General features: G+C 40.3%; 1 protein-coding gene across 7 annotated transcripts in view; it reads left to right on the top strand.

Annotated features, from left to right (window-relative positions):
- Nucleotides 1-24,643, top strand: part of Sbf (SET domain binding factor) — a 154,801-nt gene that overhangs the window by 51,200 nt on the left and 78,958 nt on the right. For all 7 annotated transcript variants that reach the window (XR_010948407.1, XM_067759011.1, XM_067759009.1 and 4 more), the window contains 4 exons: nucleotides 8,954-9,357; nucleotides 18,000-18,812; nucleotides 18,872-19,234; nucleotides 23,538-24,212. Coding sequence is in view for 6 of the 7 variants with exons in the window: in XM_067759011.1 (XP_067615112.1) it covers nucleotides 8,954-9,357; nucleotides 18,000-18,812; nucleotides 18,872-19,234; nucleotides 23,538-24,212 (2,255 nt within the window). In the remaining variant the exon portion in view is untranslated. The remainder of the gene's footprint in view (nucleotides 1-8,953; nucleotides 9,358-17,999; nucleotides 18,813-18,871; nucleotides 19,235-23,537; nucleotides 24,213-24,643) is intronic.

Genomic DNA, 24,643 nt, shown 5'->3' with positions numbered 1-24,643 from the left:
AAATTTGGTCCTTATCGCTACAGCAACAACAACAACGAAAGGCGATATTATAATCCCCAGCAATGGCCATCAGATGAATCAGTCTGATTAACATTGCAGATAAAGTTCTATCTAGCGACATGCATCTCTTCAACGACTTCAAATCAGCTTTTGCAAGAAAAGGTGTTGTCTGTATGAAGCACAGTCTGAATATGAATTTCCTGCAGAGCTTATACGGCTTTACCAAATTACGTTAAGCAACACTATTAGATCTGTAAGGATTGGAAAGGCCTTTTTGAGGCGTTCGAAACCAACAGATAAGTCGACTCCCTACCATGCGATTTTCCTTCTAATTCGAATATCAGAAGTAAACTAAAAGGCTGCACTCTATTACAAGATACAGTAAAGGTACTCGTCTATCTGTGAATCAGCTTTAACAGGCAAAAAATATCAACCTAGAATTGCAATGGAATCAATCTTGCCAACAAATGCTTTCTTTGGTCTAAGCAGGCTATTGAAAGCTCGGTACTCAATCACGGTCTATTAGTCGGTCATCATACCCGTTCTGATGTACGGGCATGGAACTATGGACGGTGTGAAGGGAATATGAGATGGCACTACAGAAATTTCTGCCGAAGATTAATGGTAGGCAGTTTATAGAAGAGCTATATGAACTTTACGCAGATATGAACATAGTGTAATGAATAAAAGCCCAATGACTTCGTTAGCTCGGTCATACTTTGCAAGTGGATACAAAATGTCTTCCTATAAATTATTCCTGGCCTTCGGAAAAAGGAGGGTACCTAGTGTTGGGAGGAACAGGTTCACCCAAGGGATGGTTGGCGTAGCTTGCTCAAAATCGCCTATACTTTTAAGCGCCAATTAATACTTACCATGGCACTGGTTCTTGCGTTTACTAAGTTTTACGTCGAACTGATGGTTGAATGCGTAAACCTGAATTTAAAATGAAATTTCCCTATTATTTATTTCACTTTCGAAAACCTTTTTGAATTGTATCGTTCTTTATTTTTCGCTCTTAAGTTTTGTTAATTATGTTATTGTTATAAAGCTTGTTTAGTTTTTTGCAAAACAGTTATTGTTTTTATTTAGTGCATTACATGTCAAAAGCTATCCTTTTTGTGCAATGTTCTAGAGCTATTAATATTTTACTGTAACTTCTCACAAAAATATGCTCATTCCCAAACACAATGCATCCTTTTATTCTAAGTTTATTATGCTATTGTGACGAATATTACCATCACTGAGCTGTTAGTAAATAATCACGCAACAACAAAAACATGAAGCAGCCACACTTATGTACGTGTACACATTAAAGCTAGCAACACTTATGTATAAGGCGACGAAGAGATATCTCACACACACAGATGTAGTCATCAGCCGAAGTAGTTACTCACACATACACACGCACATAGCTATAAAGTACAAATATACATGTACTTATATAGCTGGTAACCAAGCATGAGCTACAACTGTTCGCGAAATTACTAGACCTTAGGAGAAATGGGTGAACGAGAAAACCGATAGTATAAAAGCAGCGTAAGCTGAGGAATCAGTTAATCATATTTGATTTAAACACGCTATTGGTTGCAAAGTATAATTGTGAAGTACTACTCCCAAAGTATTCTAAATAAAGACCAGTTTGCAATACTGAATATTGGAGTGATTTATTCATTAGTTTAGCGGTTCGAACGTTAGCAGAAGGTTTCAAATAAGCGGAATTTCCCTAAATTCGTTACACTATGTTTGTTTATTTTAGAAAGAAATTAATTCAATATTTATGGAAGCTGGAAATTTATTTAATGCGATAAAAAGTAGTACATACATACATGTATGTATGTTTAGAAAAATGTATTACAAAAGTCCGCCCGTAAATTTGAAGACTATGTTGAGAGGGTATCATAGCTCAAAATTACACTGAATAGAAATAGTAAAATAAATACGGTATGCCTCTGGGAAGATTTAGGCCGAGCTTCTCTTCCAATTTTTTTTTGTCGTAGAACTTTAATTGCAAATCGGGCGAACGAAGCCTATGTAAAAGTTATATGCCGGCTCCGAACAGCATCTGCAAGGCAGATGCATTTTCGTTGGGAAGCTTTTCACTGCAGAAAGAGGAAATTACTTACTTACTTAATTGGCGCTTAACCGTTTAAACGGTTATGGCCGTCCAACAAAGCGCGCCAGTCGCTCCTTCGCTCCGCCAACCGGTGCCAATTGGTCACACCAAGGGAGTTTAAATCGTTTTCCACCTGGTCCTTCCAGGGGCCGCCCTCTACCTCTGCTTCCATAGGCGGGTTCCGATAGAAACACTTTCTTCGCCGGAGCATCATCTTTCATTCGCATAACATGGCCTAGCCAGCGCAGCCGCTGCGTTTTAATTCTCTGGACTATGTGGATGTCTGCGTATAGCTCGTAGAGGTCCATAAATCTTTCGAAGAACTTTTCTCTCGAATACTCCCAAAGCCGCTCCATCTGCTGTTGTCATGGTCCATGCTTCTGCCCCATATATCAGGACGGGTACGATAAGTGACTTGTAGAGTATGATTTTCGTTCGCCGAGAGGACTTAACTTTTCAATTGCCTACCTAGTCCAAAGTAGCATTTATTGGCAAGATCGATTCTTTGCTGGATTTCAGTGCTGATGTTGTTGCTAGTGTTGATGCTGGTTCCCAACTAAACGAAGTCTTTTACTATTTCGAAATTATGGCTGCCAACAGTAGCGTGGTTGCCAAGGCGCGTATGCGCTGACTCTTTGCTCGATGACAGCAGGTACTTCGTTTTGTCCTCATTCACCATCAAACCCATCTTTACCGCTTCTTTTTCCAGTTTGGAGTAAGCAGAACTAACAACGCGGGTGTTTAGGCCGATGATATCAATGTCATCAGCATATGCCAGTAATTGCACGCTTTTATAGAATATTGTTCCAGTGCGGTTAAGTTCTGCAGCTAGTATAATTTTCTCCAGCATCAAATTAAAGAAATCGCACGATAGGGGGTCACCCTGTCTGAAACCTCGTTTAGCTTCGAACGGCTCGGAGAGTTCCTTCCCAATTCTGACTGAGCTGATGGTGTTGCTCAACGTCATTTTGCACAGCCGTATAAGTTTTGCGGGGAAACCAAATTCAGACATAGCGGCATATAGGCAGCTCCTTTTCATGCTGTCGAAGGCGGATTTAATATCGACGAAGAAGTGGTGTGTGTCGATTCTCTTTTCACGGGTTTTGTCCAAGATTTGGCGCATTGTGAAAATCTGGTCGATGGTAGATTTACCAGGTTTGAAGCCGCACTGATAAGATCCCATCAGCCGGTTCACGGCGGGCTTCAATCTTTCGCACAATACATTTGAAAGGACCTTATATGCGATATTAAGAAGGCTGATTCCACGATAGTTGGTGCATTTTGCAGTATCTCCTTTCTTGTGCACTGGGCAAAGAACACTTAGATTCCAATCGTCGGGCATGCACTCGTCCGCCCATATTTTGCGAAGAAGCTGCTGCATGCGCCTTACCAACTCCTCGCCGCCGTACTTGAATAGCTCCGCAGGCAATCCATCAGCGCCCACGGCCTTGTTGGAAGAGGAAATTAGCAGGCTAAAATTATGACATATCAACATTTAAAATCAGATGCCCGATTCCGGCGGGTTTTCAGGGAAATAAATATTCTACCGATATCCAAAACTACAGCCACCGAATTTTTTGTTGAAATACTCCAAATTTTTCGTATTAGGACCGATCTAGTCGCGTGTATAATCGTAAAAAGTGCAAGAACCAAAACTATTAAACCCTTTAGTTCTTCAAACAAGGTTATTCTTTTTTAACAATCCCTTTTTGTTCTATATTGTGACGAATATTAGCATCACTAAGCTGATACTAAATAAATAATCACGCAACAATAAAAAAACATGAAGCAGCCACTCGTATATACATGAAAACATCAATCATCATATACACACATATATAAAAGGCAACGAAGATCTCTTCTCACACACAGATGTAGTCATCAGCCGAAGTTGTTACTCACACATACACACGCATATATGTATCTCAATTACCAAACAGGAGATACAGCAGTTCTAGAAGGCGAAACGTCTAGACATTAGTAGAAATATGCGATTGAAGCAACGGAGAGTATAAAAGCAGCGAAGCTGAGTTGTTGTTGTTGTTGTAGCAATGCTCGCCCCACCTAATAGCCGCGACCGATCACAAATTGTCATCAATATCCTCTAACGGGAGTCCAAGGAAACTTGCCGTTTCAACAGGGGTGGACCATAAGGAAAGGGGTGTTAGAGGCGTTGGTTCCACATTACAATTAAAGAGATGGTTGGTGTCATGTGGGGACACATTGCAAGCGAGGCATACATTTTGTATGTCGGGGTTGATTCTGGATAGGTAAGAGTTTAACCTGTTACAGTATCCAGAACGAAGGTGAGCAAGAGTGACACGCGTTTCCCTGGGGAGTATGCGTTCCTCTTCCGCGAGTTCTGGATATTTTTCTTCAAGTACTGGATTCACCGGGCAATTCCCGACATAAAGGTCCGACGCCTGTCTATGGAGTTCACCAAGGACCTGCTTGTGTTTTTTCGCTTCATACGGCTGTGTTCTCAGGTGCCGTATTTCCTCAAAATGCTTACGGAGATGACTCCTTAGGCTCCTAGGCGGTGCTGGTTCGTCAATCAGATGTCTGTTGGGATGCCCAGGTTTCTGGGTATTCAACAGAAACTGTTTGGTCAGCATCTCATTTCTCTCCCTGATGGGGAGTATTCTCGCCTCATTATGCAGATGGTGTTCTGGGGACATAAGAAGATAGCCCGTGGCGATTCTGAGAGCAGTATTTTGGTAGTTTCTTCCAGTGGGTAGTTTTTAGGCTTGGCGGACATATGGGTGACGCGTAGCACGTAATCGGCTGGCTAATTGCTTTGTATGTGGTCATGAGCGTTTCTTTATCTTTTCCCCAGGTACTGCCAGCAAGGGATTTGAGGATTTTATTACGGCTCTGAATTCTCGGAACAATTGCGGTTGCGTGCGCACCAAAATGTAGATCCTGATCAAACGTCACACCCAAGATTTTGGGGTGTAGGACAGTCGGTAGCGTAGTGCCATCGACGTGGATGTTCAATATGGTCGACATTTGGGGCGTCCATGTTGTAAATAAGGTCGCGGAAGATTTAGTCGGTGACAATGCCAGGTTTCGCGAGGCGAAAAAACTGGAGAGATCAGGGAGATAGCCGTTTATTTTATTGCATAGCTCATCGATCTCTGGGCCTGGGCCTGTGGCCATTATTGTGCAGTCATCGGCGTAGGAAACGATTGTGACTCCTTCCGGTGGTGAAGGTAGCTTAGATATGTAGAAATTAAACAAAAGTGGGGATAGGACACCACCCTGTGGCACCCCTTGTTTAATTCTCCTTGGTTTTGATGTTTCGTTTCTGAATTGCACCGATGCCTGCCGACCACCCAGATAATTTGCGGTCCACCTTTTAAGACATGGGGGAAGGGTAAACCCTTTCAGGTCTTGCAGTAACGAGCCATGGTTGACCGTATCAAAGGCTTTTGATAGGTCTAGCGCTACGAGTACTGTTCTATGGTGGGGGTATTGATTCAAACCGCAATTTATTTGGGTGCCAATGACATTTAGCGCGGAGGTAGTGCTATGGAGTTTTCTGAAGCCATGCTGATGAGGGGCTAGCTGCAAATGTGCTTGAAAATAAGGGAGCAAAATGGCTTCAAGCGTCTTTGCCACTGGCGATAGGAGAGATATCGGACGATATGACTCACCTACGTTAGCTGGTTTCCCAGGCTTTAGTAGCGGGACCACCTTGGCCATTTTCCATTTCTCGGGTATGACAAAGGTGGAAAGAGACAGGTTGAAGACATGCGCTAAATATTTGAAACCCTCTTTCCCTAGGTTTTTAAGCATCGGCATGGCTATGCCGTCTGGGCCCATTGCTTTGGATGGTTTAGCGCGACCAATGGCGTCCTCAACCTCTCTAGCGGTGATGGTGATTGGTGACGCGCTGAATTTGTGTTTATGTGCGTGTCTATTGGCTCTCCGTCTATCTTTGTCGACCGTAGGATGCATTATATATTGTCGGCAGAAAGCGCTCGCGCATTTTTTCGCATCCGACAGCACCTTATCGCCAAAGGCGATGGAAACTTTGTCTTTGTGCTTAGTCGGATTCGATAGGGACTTTACGGTGGACCAAAGTTTACCTACACCGGTAGAGAGGTTACAACCTCTTAGGTGCTCTTCCCATTTCGCCCGCTTGTGTTCATCCACAAGCAATCTGATGCGTTGGTTTATATCCCTTATTTGGGGGTCGCCTGGATCAAGCTGTCTTATAAGGTCGCGTTTCCTCGCTAAGCTCGCGGCCTCCGCCGGGAAGTGGGGCCGGATTTCGGGAATTCTCCCGGCGGGAATGAAATGTGCCGAGGCGGATTCAATGACCTTACGGAAGGCACACTCCCCTTCGCGGGCATCAGTCGGGATAGGGAGGGCAGCAAAGCTGCTGTCTGTTGCAGATTTATATTCTTCCCACTTTCCTTTTTTGAAGTTTATGAAAGTGCGTTTTTCGGTGACGATGAAGTCGGCGGTATGCTCGAACGAAATAAGTATGGGCAGGTGGTCGGATGCCAATGTTACCATCTGCTGCCAGTTGACGCAGGTTACGAGTTCTGCGCTCACGATTGAGATGTCTGGCGAGCTATGACAGCTTCCTACCATACGTGTGGGGGCGTCTCCGTTTATTGTGCAGAACGTCGTTTCCTCTATTTGATCCGCCAACATCTCACCCCTACTGTCCGCCCGCAAGTTTGAATGCCATAGGTCGTGATGGGCATTGGAATCGCCTAAGATAATGCGATTGTTGCCAGTGAGTAAGGCCTCGATATTAAGGCGGTATCCACTGGGGCAACAGGTGACAGGAGGGATGTAGATGTTGATGATTTCTAGATTTGCATCGCCTGACCGGACAGATAGGCCTTGACGTTCTAAGACATTGTCCCTGCGGTCGATGCCAGGATCAAATATATAATATTGCACAGAGTGGTGTATAATAAACGCGAGGCCGCCTCCATTTCCGATCTCGCGGTCTTTCCTGTGGACATTATACCCAGAGCAGGTCTGCAATGCAGATATTGCTGTGAGTTTAGTCTCTTGAATCGCAGCAATGCGGATGTTGTGCCGCTTCATGAAATCGACTATCTCCGTAATCTTCCCAGTTAGTCCATTACAGTTTAACTGCAGAATTCTGAAGTGCATGAGGGGTGACGCCGCCACTCTAGGGGTAAGTGACGGGTGACTACGCCTAGGTTGTGGAAGGCCAGGACGCAATTGCTGTTGTGGCCTTGGGACTGGGCGCCCTTGGGCAAGCATTGGGGTACCCGGATGATTTGGGTTTGCGACCTGGCAACATGGCGCGATGAAACCCGTCGAGGGGTTGCCGTCGCGGAGACCAGAACATCTAGGAAAGTGGCACCACCCAAGGCAGGAACTGCATTGAGCGGATGTCGCAAACCTATATATTCTGTGCTGGCAGACGGTGCAAACGGAGGTAGGGACTAAGAGTCTGTTTCCCTGACCTGCACGATTGCTGCCGGAAAAGAGGGGGGGAGAAGAAGACGGGGGCAGGGGCTGATGCTCAGCATTGCTACCAGCTCTACTACGAAGGTAGTAGTTATGAGTGGTATCAGCTGTTAGAGTTGTTGGCGCCGTGGGGCGCGAGCAGCAGCGGGTACTTGTTCTGGCTTGCTGAGCAGCGAGGCTGCTGGAAGGTAGTGGGGGGCGCTTAGGCGTAGACTACGGGGCGCCCTTGGGCGTGAGCAGCAAGGAGCCACAAAAGATTTATAAAAGTTACGTGGACGTCGGGTTTTGGGATCAAGCCCAGAACAACCTGTCCGATGCAACCATCCCTTGCACGAGACACACTGAACAGAGTATGACCGTCCTAAAAAGATTCTTTTCTGGCAAATGCAGCAAAACCATTTCTCAGGACCGGGGTCAGGATACGGACCCGGATTGGGTTCTATACCTTCCCGGAGTAAGAGAATATGTAGCAGTCCTGCTGCAAGGAGCTGCTGGGAGGATGACAATTTGTGGGAGGGACGAAACAAATTAAATGGGGTCACACTGAAATGACAGTCCTTGGTCGGGAAAAATCCCGAGTCGCTCCGGTACATAGAACCGACTGCCTTGGGAAGCGCAGACTGAGTAGTCAGAATCAGTTTGATTTAAACACGCTTTTAGTTGTGAAGTATAATTGTACTACTCCCAAAGTTGTCTAATAAAGACCATTTTCCAATACAGAATATTGGAATGATTTATTCAACAGTTTAGCGATTCGAACGTTAGCAGAAGGTTTGAAATAAGCGTAATTTCCCTAAATTCGTTACAATATCAACGTGAGAAATAGCGACAGCTCGATTTGCGTCCTTTAAAATCGACATTGAATGTGCTCCTGTTCCAACTAAATGTGGCATAAAAAACCATGCTCAGTCTTGGGTTACGCAGTGATCGTTTTTCTGCGATCCAGTTCGGCTAGGCGAAGAATTGAGTTTTTGTTTTCCGTATAAATAGGATTTTCTACGCACAAAAATCGATCTGTTGTTTTCATGATCTCGCTTATACAAGGTGGCAAAGCAAAGTTAATAATGAGTTACTTTGAAAATACTATTGTGAGTAATGAAAGCCTTTTTGGGTCTTACGCCGAGCTTCATTCATACTCAGCCTTAAAATAGTGTCAGACAGATCCAACACCTTTCCGTGCCCTTTTTAATACGAAGAATAATCAAAGTTTAGTATGAAAAGTAAGCAAACCAATAACCCCTACAAATCCGAAGCTTATGACTTAATATTTGAATGAGTTTTTTCTACTAAACATGTTTAAAAACGTTTGAAATTGTTTTTCACTTTATTTTATTTATAAATAAAAACTAATCGTGCTTTCTCTTTCTGCTCTTACAGTATTATGGGCTCACACAGCCTAAGCGAACACTCAGACGAAGGCTTTGAAGAAAACGATGCGCTTGAAGTTGGTGGTGCCGTCGGTAAAATTGTATCACGTTTTATCGATCGTGTTTGTACCGAGGGTGGAGTAACTTCTGAGCATATACGAAATCTTCACGATATGGTGCCCGGTGTAGTACATATGCATATTGAAATGTTGGAGTCGGTATATCTTGAGGCCAAACGGCATCCACATGTGCAAAAACCAAAAATACAAACGCCATGCCTGCTACCGGGCGAGGAGATCGTAACAGATCATTTGCGTTGCTATTTGATGCCGGATGGGCGGGAAGATGATACCCAAAGTTGGATACCAGCAGAAGGGGCGTTGTTTTTAACAAATTATCGTATTGTATTTAAGGGTGAGTAAATTTGATTTAAGGCCATCTTCTTTCCGATCATATGTTCAATAGTTAGGAACCAGAAATTTGAAATCATATAAGGGTTTACTGGGATAAATTTGAATAGCTGCTGAAAAGGAAACTTCGAAATCTCCCCAAACTCAAAGGCCTAAAATAATTGAAGAAGTATAGGAATAGTTTGACTGTTTGCTGTTAGGATTATGACCTTACGGCGCTAAAAGTCCAGCTGGAAGAAAATAGTTCCGAATATCATAGCAGAAGGCCTCTTATAAAAACCGTTGCAGTGATATTGAGAATTCCACGAAGTCAACAGAGGTATGTTTGGTACATCAGCGAGACCGAACAGTGAGGCTGAATCGTGTCGAAAGTGCCTGGATGATCTCATTGCAGGCCATCACTAGAGATCTTCTTCGTGGGTGCGCTAGTAGCGCCCAGGGTCTGTTTTTAAGTAATTTGTCGTTGAGGCAGTATATAACTACCAAGAGTTGTTTATCTTATGAGTGCTAAAGCTGACGATTTGCGCGAATAGTACGTGTAATTTCCGAGTTCTTGCTCCTTCTCGTTGTCCTCTCTGTGTGACCAAGAGTCCAGATGAACGGAATGTTTGCGAGGTTTGCTGCCGCACAAAGCGTTTTCTTTCAGATACTGACGTCCTTTGACGAAGCGCTGTGTATATTAATCGCCATGAATGGTGCTTTACTGTCTGGGAATATTTATACCTCGCGCTTTTTCACTGTATCGTCCGACAAGAATTCACAGGCTTTTCCATAGACGGACTGGAAGTGAGACATTTGGTTAATCACAGCGAACTCAAACTATTACACCCTAGTCCCTTGAAATCCATGGATTGTTTTATTCCTGCATTCCAGTTCCTCTTTAAACCTCATTTTATAGCTTATGTCGAAATTCAACGAGGGCCTGTGTGATAATCCTATGCCGAAACCACACCGGGAAGCCTGCTGTGAAAACCACTGCGATCGTGCCGAACATGTTGTAGTTAAACCTACCGAACGCTGCCCGCTGTTCTTTATTCAGTTCTTTAATATTGTTTTGTATGCCCTACATTGCCACCATACAATCGCGCTAGACCTATCAAAAGCTTTTGATACGGTCAACCATGGCACGTTACTGCAAAACCTGGAACGGTCTACCATTTCCCCATGTCTTAAAAGGTGGACCGCAAATTATCTGGTGGTCGGTAGGCATCGGGGCAATTTAGAAACGAAACATCAAAACCAAGAAGAATTAAACAAGGGGTGTTCTATGTCCTATCCCCACTTTTGTTTAACTTCTACATATCAAAGCTACTTCGCCACCAGAAGGAGTTACTATCGTTTCCTACGCCGATGACTGCACAATAATGGCCACAGGCCCAGGCCCACAGACCGATGAGATTTGCAACAGAATAAACGGCTACCTCCCTGATCTCTCTAGTTTTTTCGCCTCGCGAAACTTGGCATTTTCACCGGCTAAATCCTCCGCGACCTTATTTACAACATGAACGGCCCAAATGTCGACCATTTTGAATATCCACGTCGATGGCACTACGCTACCGACTGTCCTACACCCCAAAATCTTGGGTGTGCCGTTTGACCAGGATCTACATTTTGGAGAGCATGCAGCCGCAATTGTACCGAAAATCCAGAGCCGTAATAAAATCCTCAAATCTTTTGCTGCCAGTACTTGGGGAAAAGACAAAGAAACGCTCATTACCACTTACCAGCACTTGGCCAGCCGATTGCATGCTACGCGTCCCCTATATGGTCGCCAAGCCTAAAAACTACTCACTGGAAGAAGCTACAGGCCTGCCAAAATACTGCTCTCAGAACCGCCACGGGCTGTCTTCTTATGTCCCCAGAACACCACCTACATAATGAGGCGAGAATACTCCCCATCAGGGTAAGAAATGAGATGCTAACCAAACAGTTCCTGTTGAATACCCAGAAGCCTGGGCATCCCAATTGACATCTGATTGATGAGCCAACTCCGCCCAGAGACTTAGGTAGTCATCTACGGCACCTGAGAACTCAGCCGTATGAAGCCAAAAAACACAAGCAGGTCTTCAGCGAACTCCACAAACAGGCGATGGACCTTTATGCCAGGAATTGCCCGGTGAATCCAGTACTCAAAGAAGAGTACCCAAAACTTCCAGAAGAGGAACGCATACTCCCCAGGGAAACGCGAGTCACTCTAGCCCAACTTCGATCTGGATACAGTAACAGGTTAAACTCTTAACTATCCAGAATCAACCCCGACATACAAAATGTATGCTCCGCTTGCAATGTGTCTCCACATGTCACCAACCATCGCTTTAATTGTAATGTGGAACCAACGCCTCTAACAACCCTCTCATTATGGTCCACCCCTGTTGAAACTGCAAGTTTCCTTGGACTCCCGTTAGAGGATATTGATGACAATTTGTGATCGGTCGCACCTATTGGATGGGGCGAATCACTGCTACAACAACAACACAATCGCCCCATACGTTAGTATGGGTTTAAGGATGGTGGCGTAAAATCACATCATGAGTTTGGGTTTCAGATCCCAGTGGGAAGCAAGCTTTAGACAGCATTCTTCCATATCTCTTGAGCTCTTGTATTTGAAGGAAAATAAATTTCGTGTACATCATCAACCTGGAAAGAAATGATCTTTGTGGCGGATGGTCTAAAACGTACAGTTGAAATGACAAGCCCATTATTATTCCTTTTTATGCATCAGATACTAACGATCTTGATGTTGCCTTTGGTATTTTGAATCCATGTGATATATGTGCGATCAGAAACTTCAAAACAGAAACTAAAAACAGAGCTAGATAGGGCGATGACGAGTTCCTTCTTATGCAGACGAGACTACAGGTACGAAAGCTTGTGGGGCTGCGTAGACAGCTCAATCCATGCGTACAACAGCCGGTACGGAATAAATATACTTGCAGTTATTCTGCATAAGCCTGATAAATGCTGATTAACGTGTATTTTAGGATGAGATGTATTGCGAATGGACGACATACAGTTTTTTCCTAACGAAATAAGAACCAAAAATGGCACTGAAGATGACACAACGCCGAAGCTACCCTTTCTCCAAATCAAATTATACAAGAAATGTAGAAAAATCGTTGCTATATACAACACATACTTTTTATATTTTTGAGCTTGTTCATAGAAATTTAACCAACGTCGTTTAAATCTTCTTTAAGCCTGAGTGCTTGGGAAAAAAAGTTTGAGTGGCTGACGCGAACAGACGTGTTTTTGCTGCGCTCTAATGTTTTCTTTAAATTTGTGCTTTTGTTAAGTGTCGCTTAACAATAAAAATTACAATCTAAAGTTGTGATAGAGACATTGACTCTCTTAGTTTTTCTATGTTTATCATAATTTATTAATTGCAATATTATGCTTTTTTTTATGGCCATAGAGTGGATCGCGCCCAAACTTCGGTGCAATGTGAAAATTGCAGAGAAATTTACCATATCAGTTGTGTTGTTGGTAGCTTGTCTGCCGACCTAAACCATCTAAACAATGCTGACAATATTTACATTTGTGGTTTGTGTGCTCCATCGCAACAAGATGAGTCTATTACTTCACATAACTCTTCTTTACAACAACAACAAGCTAATCTAGCGCAAATGCCTAATCCACTATCAGCTAATGACAATTTTGCTTCACATAACTCTTCGTTACAACAACAACAAGCTACTCTAGTGCAAATTCCTAATCCGCTAACTGCTAACGAAAATTTTGCTGAGTTGAAAATTTTTAACTCTCAATTGCTTTCTGCTATGACTGCTTTGCATAAAGATAATGAGGGCTTACGAGAAAAAACAGATTCTCTTCAAGCTGAGGTTCGTGACTTGCATTGTAAGCTCACTGAGAACAATTCTATTTTGTCTCATTTGCTCACGAAATTTGAGAAATTGTGCTGTGTAAACAGCAACTCGTCTATATCAAAGCAGTCAGCTTCTTCGTGCGTGTCAGCAGTCGCTAGTGGCTCTGTCGACAGTGCCGTTCATCCACCGTCGACAATGATGCTTAATAATGCTAAAAAAAAAAAAAATAAAGCTGCTGTTGCTAATACTTCAACTGCGTCTGGCTCTGCCGACGGCGTTGCTAAAGCCGTCGAGAGACTATACAACCAGACTGATACTGCTTCCTATGCACATCCACCATCGAATATTCTGCCTCATGATGCTGCTGCTGTTGCTACCTCTTCAAGTGGGGTGCCTATTGTTAATGCGGCTGCTACGCAACTTACTTCGCCAACTCCGGTTACTGTTGACAAATCCGGTAACTCAAACGAATGGAAAACAGTGCGAAATAAAAGGAATCGAAGAAATAAAAATTTAAATAAAGATAAAAATGAACATAAAATTCAAAATGACAATGGTGATGCTGACGCTGGTACAATTTCAATGCCTGAGGTGTTAATAGTAGAAATAATGCAGTCACGGTGAATGACAACATTAGACCCATCCAGCCATCCAATAACAATACTTCACCCCACGAGCCTATTGTTGATGCTGTCGAAATTGTTGATAATGAAAATGGACAGTTGACTGAGGTGATGCGTAGGGGGCGCAGGAATAATAATAACAAACGGGCTCGCATTATTGGTACTAGTGTTTGCACTGAGCTTGATGTTGCCGATCGCTATAAATGGATCCATATTTCCTCTTTTTCACCATCTGTGTCAGAGGTTAATATTATAGATTATGTGGCTAGGCAAACAAAGATAGAGGCGAAATTTCTGTCATGTGCCAAACTGGTTAAAAAAGATGTTTCGCTGTCTACTCTGACTCGAGTGAGTTTCAAGTTGGGTGTTCCTGAGTCGTCGTATGAGAAGGTGTTATGCTCAGATCTTTGGCCGGTGAACGTCGTGGTAAAGCCTTTTCAGTTTTTTCGAAGAGCTCATCGGAAGCCGCTACGGAGGTAGTAAGGCGCGACTTCCCCCCTATTAAAAATATCAGTGGACTGAAAATTTATTATCAAAATCTATCTGGCATGAGGACCAAAGCTGACCTGGTGTACAAGTTTAGTGCGCAGTTAAATTATGACATCTTCGTATTCGTGGGAACATGGCTTAATGAAAAATTTTTTGATTCAGAGTTTTTTGACTCCAACCTTTTTAATGTATTTCGCAAAGATCGTGATGCAGAAAAAACTGGCCTCAATCGAGGCGGTGGTGTTTTAATTGCCGTCAAACGTGAACTTCGAGCTTCTTTAGTGCAACTAAAAATTAATAATTCTTTGCTGGACCAGATCTGCGTTTGCTTAACTGGCACCACCTCGCAAGGTTCTCTGTATGTTATGGCATCATATGTACCACCTTCGAGCGCACTTGAGTTATACAAGGCTCACACAGACAATATTGTTTCTTTAGCTTTAAGTGATTTAAGTGATAACCATCTTTGTGTGCTAGGTGATTTTAACCTATGTAATGTTAATTGGTCACCCAGTTTATCTAATAACGGCATAACGCCTTCTTATCTTTCTGGAAATCATGAATTGTACCTCATTGATAATTTATTGAGCCTAAATTTATTTCAAATTACCAATAATGTTAATTCTCTAAACAGACTTTTAGATCTTGTATTTATTAGTGATAATATTAATTGTGAAGTAAGGGAGTGGATGAACCCTATTACGCCTGGTGCCAGGCATCATTTGCCTCTGATTACTACAGTTAATTTTTATTGTTTTGCTTCGGAGAATTTTGAAAGCAGTGTTTCTTTCAATTTTAATTCATTTGGTTTCTCCGGTTTAATGATTGCTTATTTCAAGTAAACTGGGAGGAGCTACTTGAGGGACCTGATACCGCTAATAGCTTCCGCAATTTCAAAACTATTTTATACAACCACTGCTTGGATTGGATTCCGGTTAAAAGAAAAAATACCCTATAAATTGCCATGGTATTTAAGGGACTTAAAGAAATTAAAGAATCTTAGGAACAAATACTTTAAAAAATTCAAAAACACGAAGAATCAGTTGTTTTTTACTAAATACAAGTTTTATCTTAGGAGTTTCAACAATTTGGATAAGTATCTATACACCAATTACATTCGTAACATTGAGTCGAGCATTAAATCGAATCCGAAATCCTTCTGGAAATACATAAAGTCAAAAAAATGCTGCGCCAGCGTCCCAACAGGTGTTTTTCTCGATGACAATTCTGCGAATTCTCCAACTGAAACAGCCAATTTATTTGCGGAGTTTTTCAAATCGAATTTTGACCCAGAAGATAATAATAATCAAATATTTGAATTTCCGAAGAGTCAGGACAGTGCTGTTAACTTTGGATCGCTATGTCTCTCTTCTGAGGATATTAGTAAAGCCATTAATAAATTAAAATCCTCCTATCGGTCTGATGCTGATGGCTTGTGCCCTATAGTGCTAAAGTGCTGTCCAGCTTTAATATATCCGTTAAGACTGATCTTCAATAAATCCTTGTCTTCTGGGACGTTCATTAATGATTGGAAAATAACTTCCATTACCCAAGTCTTTAAAAGTGGTAACAAGAACGATGCCCGCAACTACAGGCCAGACATATCCAAGCTGTCTACTATTTCCAAGATTTTTGAGCATGCCGTCAATGCAAAGCTTAGTTTTGCTGTTAAATCTCTAATTTCTCCCTATCAACATGGATTTGTCGCTGGCGGGTCAACTGTTTCTAATCTTGCTGTCTTTAGTGAATATTGTATAGAGTCATTTTCTGCTGGGTTTCAAGTGGATTGCATCTACACAGATTTCTCTAAAGCTTTTGATAGAGTTTCTCATAGAGTTTAACTAGGGAAATTAGCTTCTCTTGGCTTTCATTCCTCGTTTCTGCTATGGATTGCCTCTTATTTATTTAACAGGCAATGTGTTGTTAATATTGATGGTGTATCCTCCAGGCCTTTTGTTGCCACTTCTGGTGTACCCCAGGGTAGTATATTCCCAGCAAACACAATTTCTAACGTTAGAGAAATATTGTAATTTTACATTAGAATTCTAATGTAGTTCTCTAATGCATTTCGAATCGAAAACTAGGTTAGAATTCGACTGTGAAACGATTCGAATAACATTAGAAATGCGATGTTATGATTATTGTCACAGTTATCGATTATTTGCAAGACACCATTCAATTGCAATCACCCATTCTTAGTGTTATTCAAACAAAATATAAATAGTGGAAATATTACAAGTTGCGAAATAAGTTTTTTTATTTATAATAATAAATACTAGTAAGTGAAAATGAATCAAAAATAGTTAAAAAAGGAAATCGAGCAGATTATTGAAGTGCTATTTGAATGGCATGAACAAAACGCTTCCTCATCCGTACATCAAACCAACGCTGAACTCAATATTTAAGTACGGTTTGATTTTTTATTATAAAAGAAAAAACCTTTGAAATAAGTTCATTCTTAATACATAAGATTATAACCAAATAAACGTATTTGATATAATGAAACAATGAAAATTTCGCTTATTTTAAATAATTGAACTTAATTGCGTATCACTTCAAAATTCTCATTCGAAACTCATTAGATTGACATTAGAATTCGATTAGAATTCTAACCCTTTTCTCGATATCGAGAACGAAATCCCCTTTTTGTCGAGAATGCTATAATTCGCGACAGTTTCGCAAATCGTCCTCTAACCTTCTACCTTAGAGAAATACATTACAATTCGATTCGTCTTCTAATCGTTTTCTAACCTAAATGTTTGTTGGGTTGGGACCATTATTTTTTATTCTTTTTATCAACGACATTAGTAGTTGCTTCTCGTTCGCCAAGTGTTTGCTTTACGCTGATGACCTGAAGCTATTCTCAGCAATTAATGGGCCAGATGATGTCTCAAGATTACAAAATGACATTAACAAACTCTATCACTGGTGCGAGGAATCTCATCTTTCCTTGAACCCCGCCAAATGTTTCCACATAACTTATGCGAAAACAACTAGTATACTACATACGATTTACATAATTTCAAATTGTGAGCTTCAGTGTGTTAATGAGATTAAAGATCTTGGTATTATCTTTGATAGTAAGTTCTCGTTTAACAATCACGTAAACTATATAACTTCTAAATCATATTCTAAGCTTGGTTTCGTTAGGCGTAATACTATAAAATTCTCAGATCCGTATACGATCAAGTTATTATTCACGGCCTTTGTTAGGTCGCGTTTGGAATATGCAGTTATTATTTGGAGGCCAAGCCAGCAGACAGCTGTAAATAGAATAGAGCGTATACAGAAGATCTTTCTTAAATATGCTCTTCGACCTTTAAACTTCTCTGAACCTATGCCTCCTTATTCTTCTCGTCTCTTGCTATTAAACCTTAAGACCTTGTTGGATCGTAGATCTATTACTGCTTAAGCTCCGCTTATAACATTATTAATGGGTTTATTGACTGTCCGTACTTGCTGGAGCGGTTTCGATTTAATGTTCCTCAACGTTCTCTCCGAAATTTCTATCCCTTTTATGGTTGGAACTAATTATGCCTGTAATGCTCCTATTGCCCGTGCTATACGTGAGTTTAACTCACTGAGCGTTACGGTTTCCTTGGATTTTTCACTACCAAGGTTTACATTTTTTTTTATTTTAAACTCTACATTTTAAGTTCTCCGGTCCATATATGTATATAAGTTTTTTTTTTCTTTTTTGTGAATTTTAGGTTCTCCCTGTGATCCGCTCGCTTGCGAACATACCATAATACGCGCTTTTCCAATTCCATCCTTATTGAAGGAGAAAAAGATCTCAGTACTTTATTTATCACATTTAGACCAAACACTACCAGAAGGTCTACAGTTACGCTCTAGCACATTTCAGTTAATGAAAATCGCTTTTGATACCGAAGTAACACCCGAAATGATAGAAACTTTTCGTAAAATACTCACGAAGGCGCGGCATCCGATCGATGAGTTCGAACACTTCGCTTTCCAATCGTACGGTACCGTAATGCATGGCACCACACCATCGAAAACCAAAGAAAAATACTCAACCCTTAAAGGCTTTGCAAAGAAAACCATCTTACGTAAATTTAAACAAAAACCACCAACTAAACGAAAATTGGTTGCTTCAACAATTGACTATGATACGCTTAGTCCATCTTCGGAAGCCATAGATACCCGTTCACTTGACGACGAACTCGAGGATGATGAGTTCGAAACAAATACAGACACAATGCCCCGTTTGCTCACCGCCAAAGATATGGAACGTATGCGTGAACGTAGTTATGTGCGTGACTGGAAACGTTTAGGTTTCGATGATGCACAAAATGGTTTTCGTATTAGCACAGTTAATGCCAATTATAGTTTATGTCGTTCATATCCAGCCTTGTTAGTAGCGCCAGTTCAAATTAATGATGCCGCTTTGCTACATTTAGGACGCTGCTACAAAAGTCAACGCATACCGGTAGCAACGTGGCGTCATCGTAATGGTGCTCTGCTAATACGCGGCGCTTTGCCACATAGCAAATCGGTGATTGGTGAGTTTTTACACATTTTACGCCATGTAAATTCATGCAATAAACTTTTTTCTCCTCAGGCATGTTAAAGAACTCAACTGGATCTAATACGATGTCACACGATGTTGCTAATTATCATGAACAGGATAAATATATATCAGCTCTAATTGATTCGATGCCAAAAAATCTTTCATTAGCATTAGCACAATACAATTTAACTGGCATGAATTTATCTATGAATTCGTTATTGTTGAATGCTAACGATGAATCGTCATATCTGAACCGTGCTGATACCTCGCTGACACCAGAAGTTAGTCGCAAGCATAAGTCAGCCTTGTCCACCGGAAGTGATTCGTTAAAACCAAAATCGAATACTATAAAAAATAACTCATCGGTGAACGCGGCTGCAGCGGCATATCGCAAATTGCGACTTTATGTTTTAGGTAAATATTGTTTGCATAGAAGTTGGAACGATAACACTATGCGACAAAATCATATTTTTTTCTGGGTATTGGACCAAACAAACTTTTTTGAGGAGATTTATTTTTTTTGTTAACGCGTTCAGCAAATTAAAAAAGTAAAAATGTGGTCGTGGTCCGCTCTTTTCCCTTATTTGAAGGTTGAATCCTTTTTTTTGAGAAATTTAGTATAACGGCTGTTATACGAGGTGAAAAGTCAGATAGTCCCATCACAGTGGCTAATACTTTCATGTCTGCACGGGAATTGCTCGTACTGTAATTTAAACAAAAAAGAATTCAGCCATTCAAATAAATGAAAAAAGCGCACCACGACCACACTTTTACTTTTTTAATTTGCTGAATGCGCTAACAAAAAAATAAAATTTCGAAATGTAGAATTTCGAACATCGAAAGTCGATATGTATTTTTTGGAGGCTAACATCGAAAAACCGAGATGGTACTTTGTCTACATAAGCCTCAATCTCTACAAAACAGTGGGTTTGGTCCAATACCCAGCCGGCTGTTGCACAGTGTAATTATTCAGCACGAAAGAGGCCATATATTAAATACATGGAATTGTTTCACTCTTTCTTGTAAACTTTGTCTTTTAATACTAGGTTCAAACACACACCAAATTGGCAATTTATACTATTTGGGCAATTTATTACGCAATTTGTCATATAATAAATTGTAATAATAAATTGCCAATTAAAAAAAAATGCGTAATAAATTGTTTCAAACTGCAAATGCAACATTGTAAAGTGTGTTTATTGAGTATATTAAAAGTCAGTTACGCATGGCTGAACTATATGGTTGGCTCATCTCATCAGCTGATTTTATGTCTCATTTCACTGGAGTAGGGATTGTCCAAAGAAGATGGCAAAATCAAAATGAAACCAAAACATTGAACACATTTTCTTACAACACACAAAAATTTCAAAGTTTTATGTTTTCATTTCATTCCATGCACCTAATACCAACACGCACATTTTGACAGTCTTAACAAAGGTATGTTCTTACTGTAGAGATGAGCCAACCAGCTATCAAATTACTATTATGTAAGCTAAATAGAGTTGTATGAACACCACTCAAGTTAAATCGAAATAGCCTCAATTTATTTTTCTGTTTGAACATAGTATAATGTCTTTTTTTTTTAGGCTGAAAATTAGTTTTTTATTATTTTTTAGTTGGCGCTCAACCGTAAGCATGATTTTGATTTAATTTTAATTAAAATATTTTGAGAAAAACTTAACAACGCGCAACAACAGGTGGAAGTAGGCGACAACTGTTTCGACTGTAACTTCTAAATTTCTTCAAAGCCTCTTCTCCCGGGAGCGGCCTCGAACCGGCACTCCTGACGCGTCGCCTCATTAGGGTGGACCAAAGCGCCGTTTTCTTATTATATAGCTTTTCCCATTTGCTTTCTGCTTCATATCTTTATACGTACATACATAACATAATTTTCATCTTTACTTTGTAGGATTTTTTTATTATTTTATTCTTAAGTACACTACGAATTAACAATGCATGTTAGTTGTTGCAATTCGTAGATCCCTCTTGCTTCAAGCACTTCATACCTTTTTTTTTTATTACATATTTTGGGATTTCGATTTACTCCAATAAAACGCACAAGTCGTTTATTTTTTTACACTAACTAAATTTAGGACTAATTCCTCTAAAGAAAAAGTATAGCGTGAAATTTTCTTTTACGGGTAAGGTTGAAAAAATTCCTCATTCAACATCATTGATGAAGTCGCTTAAACTGTGCGTCCGTATATTAAAAGCCTTTCGCTAGTTTTCCGCCGCTTCAATTTTTCATATTTAGCTCCCGTTTTTTAGTCTTAGCGTTGGTTTTACAAAGGTTTTGGATTTTTAGCCACACTTCCGAGCCGCTCAGCAGTTTTTCCAATTTCGCGATAATGGTTATCGCCTGTGAGTTGATTGAGCTTGTGTCGCTCCTGACCCCATTGCGACCAATTGAATATGTGCTCAACATCATAATCGCACACTGGTCGGTCTTATACGGACGTGATGGCCAAAAATACTTCCAGTAGAGATATCAACGTGAAACTTTGGTCACGGCTTTACAAATATGTAAGAATTATTTTTCCATAAAATTGGTGCGGGTGATACCTTCATACCGACCCACAACCACCCACTTTCACCGCATGCATACAAAAAGTAAGTTGTCGATGTGGGGGGAAAAGTGCTAAGATGTGTCTATCACAAATACAATGTTTATTAGGATTAAATAAAGAAATTAAAGTTATTAAAAGATCTTGCATACATAACAATAACAAAACAACAAACACACACAAAAGTTTACTTTTGCATATCGTCGACTGGATAAAATAATGTCGTATGTTACATGTGAGCACATATAACATATGACAATAATTTATCAGGGTAACGCTATCAGAAAACGGTCGCAAAACATAGTTAGTGGCAGAAAGTGGCAGCTGATATTAACACTATAGAATGTTAAAACTTTGACTAATATTAAGATATAAGTCCCAACGTGAGGATCGGTGAAGAACCCAACTAAAACTTAAACTGAAATTGAAATATTTGTGCAAATAAACCAGGGGCGGAAACTGTTATTCCTTTTATAATATAATTCCTTGCAAAACTATTAATTTTGGACTTTTAATATATTTGGATCAAGAAAAAAATTATTTTCGAATTTTGATTACCTGAGTCCGATAGAATTAGTTAAACTCGGACTTTTAAAAATAAAAGTCCGGAAATAAAAGTTATGTCCGGACTTAAAAATAAAAGTCCGGATTTAACTTTTATTTCCGGACTTTTATTTTTAAAAGTCCGAGTTTAACTAATTCTATCGAACTCAGGTAATAAAAATTCGGACTCAAAAAATAAAAATACAGATTTTACTTTTATATGTGGACTTTTATGGAAAAAGTTCGAAAAATAAAAAGGATGCATGATTTTACATGATTTTACTATAGGGATACTTGAGAACTCAAACATTTTCACCTAGGACAATTTTTTGACCAGGACTTTTTCGACTCCGAAAATATTTATTTTCCGTCCCTGAAATAAACACTAATAAAGGCACTGGTGAAATTTTAAATAACAAAAAAAAAAAAAAAACACAAGCTAAAGACACTAAAATTATTTCAAAATGAAGTAAATACCTTTGATTTCAACATTCATTTCTATTTATTTCAATACAATAATATTTTATTTATTTTTAAATAGCTTAAACTTGCACTTTATTTTTAACTTGCTCACAATGCAAACACCAACTAATACCATAACCTCACTTTTGAAGCTATTCTTAAAGAGTACAGTTCGAATACAACAAAAACAAATATACCTTTTAAAAGGCTGTTCTAATAAGAGATACTAACGACACATTTGGTGACAAACTTTTCACTTTGATTTTTTTTTATTTTTGGCCTATGGAACCGACCACTGTGTATCGCCTGTATCGCGGTATACTCACTTCAGCTTTTCGATATTTTTCCTTCTACATAGGCCATTTTGCTTAACTTGGCAATTTATTTCATCAATGCTTCTAGTGACCCGTGCCGTGGTCAATCTCGCTGTCCATCTGGGTAGATGGAGTCGATGGGCACTCTGCTGCTTTCTTGGGTTACGACATCCTCAGTGTGTTTGGATGCGACTATTACTGGTTTGTAACCGCAAAATAGTTTCCGAAGGTTTTCCGGGATTGTTAACGTGTATTGGGTAAAGCCCTTCAGTAGCTTCCGTTTGCTTTCTATTGATCCGCCGATGTATGGCATCAGCCTGGTTAGCAACGATACCTCTTTATATGCCGTCTCTGTCGAATGCTAAACTTGAGCCCGTATTGTTAATAGGGAGCCCAATATTATGGGTAACTACCTTCCTTGAGGCTTTATAGGTCTCAAAACCTTCTTTCGCTACCCACTTTGTATTTAGCTTGTTACTTCTGTTTTTATCCTACTTGCTGGAAACGATTCTAGCACCTGAGGTGGCGTCTGGCCCTGGGAATTTGCGGGCTTCAAGTTTTTTCAGCAAACTGTTCTTCTAATGACGGAGATCCTTTCAGCAAAAAATTGTTCAAAACTTCCCATGCCCGGCCAGCTCCCATGGTTCGAAAGTTTCCTTGTTTTCAGACTGTCCAATTGCATAGATCTATCGAAGAATGCTTGCAGAGGTAAAACATTCAAAGCCTTGGCTTTTTCTGCTGTTCTTCCATATTGAGCTCAAATAATTCCAACCTCTAAACGCTAAAATTAAATACGCCCACTTTGTTTAAAATTTTATATTTTCACATTTTCAGGTGAAAAATCGCAAACAAAATCCGGTATTAACGCTGATCTCTGTGCTGAATTCATAGCTGTTGATTACGCTGATTATCGCCAATCGCGTATCGCTTTTAAAAAACTAATGCGCGCCTGCCTACCATCGAATACCACAAACGAAGCGGATCAAACATTTGCCAAGAGCGTTGAACAATCCGAGTGGCTGCAACAAATATCTTCACTTCTTCAACTATCTGGTGCTGTAGTTGATTTGATGGATTTGCAGGAATCCAGCGTAATGCTCTCACTGGAGGATGGCTGGGATATAACTGCACAAATTTCATCTATAGCACAACTCTGTCTCGATCCTTATTATCGCACAATGGAAGGATTTCGTGTGATCATCGAAAAGGATTGGATTGCATTTGGACATCGATTTGCTCATCGTAGCAATTTGAAACCGACACATGGAAATTCGAGTATCGCTTTCGCGCCAACTTTTCTACAATTTTTGGATGCGGTTTATCAAATACAAAAACAATTCCCAATGGCATTTGAATTTAATGAATTCTATGTACGGTTTTTGGCCTATCACATGGTATCGTGTCGCTTTCGCACTTTTCTTTTCGATTGTGAAGTGGAACGTTTCGATTTGGGTATTGCATCGGTTGAGGATAAACGTAGCTCATTGAGCACGAAACATCATATATTGGGTAATAAAATATTTAGGCATATAAGTATAATATGTATGGTACGTTTAGGACATAAGTGATGAAATGCAATGGGAATGAGAAATAGTACGTTAATAACTTGCTTCATTTCAGAAAGGGTAATATAGAATATAAAAGCCGAAGTAATATAACTTGTTAGTGTTCGAATCACAAAAAGGTCATGCCGGACCCTCTGCAGTAGATGGTTGGAAAATCTCAAAATTGGAACGATTTGGCGTGGAAACAAACCGGTTTGCCAACTCAATGCTACTTTCCGTTCAGAACACTGAAGATAGTATACGGAAAATCGTTTCAAATTATATCCACTCTGTCGAAAAATCAACAAAACAGTATGGGTCATACATAGGCGCCTTTTCGAGCCACCTTTTATGGGAGAAAGTTTTAACATACACGATGGATGAGTTCGATAATTA

This window comes from Eurosta solidaginis, chromosome 1 (assembly GCF_040869045.1).
Source record: "Eurosta solidaginis isolate ZX-2024a chromosome 1, ASM4086904v1, whole genome shotgun sequence".
In the NCBI taxonomy this organism is placed as follows: Eukaryota; Metazoa; Arthropoda; class Insecta; order Diptera; family Tephritidae; genus Eurosta; species Eurosta solidaginis.
This window is presented reverse-complemented; position numbering and strand designations above follow the sequence as displayed.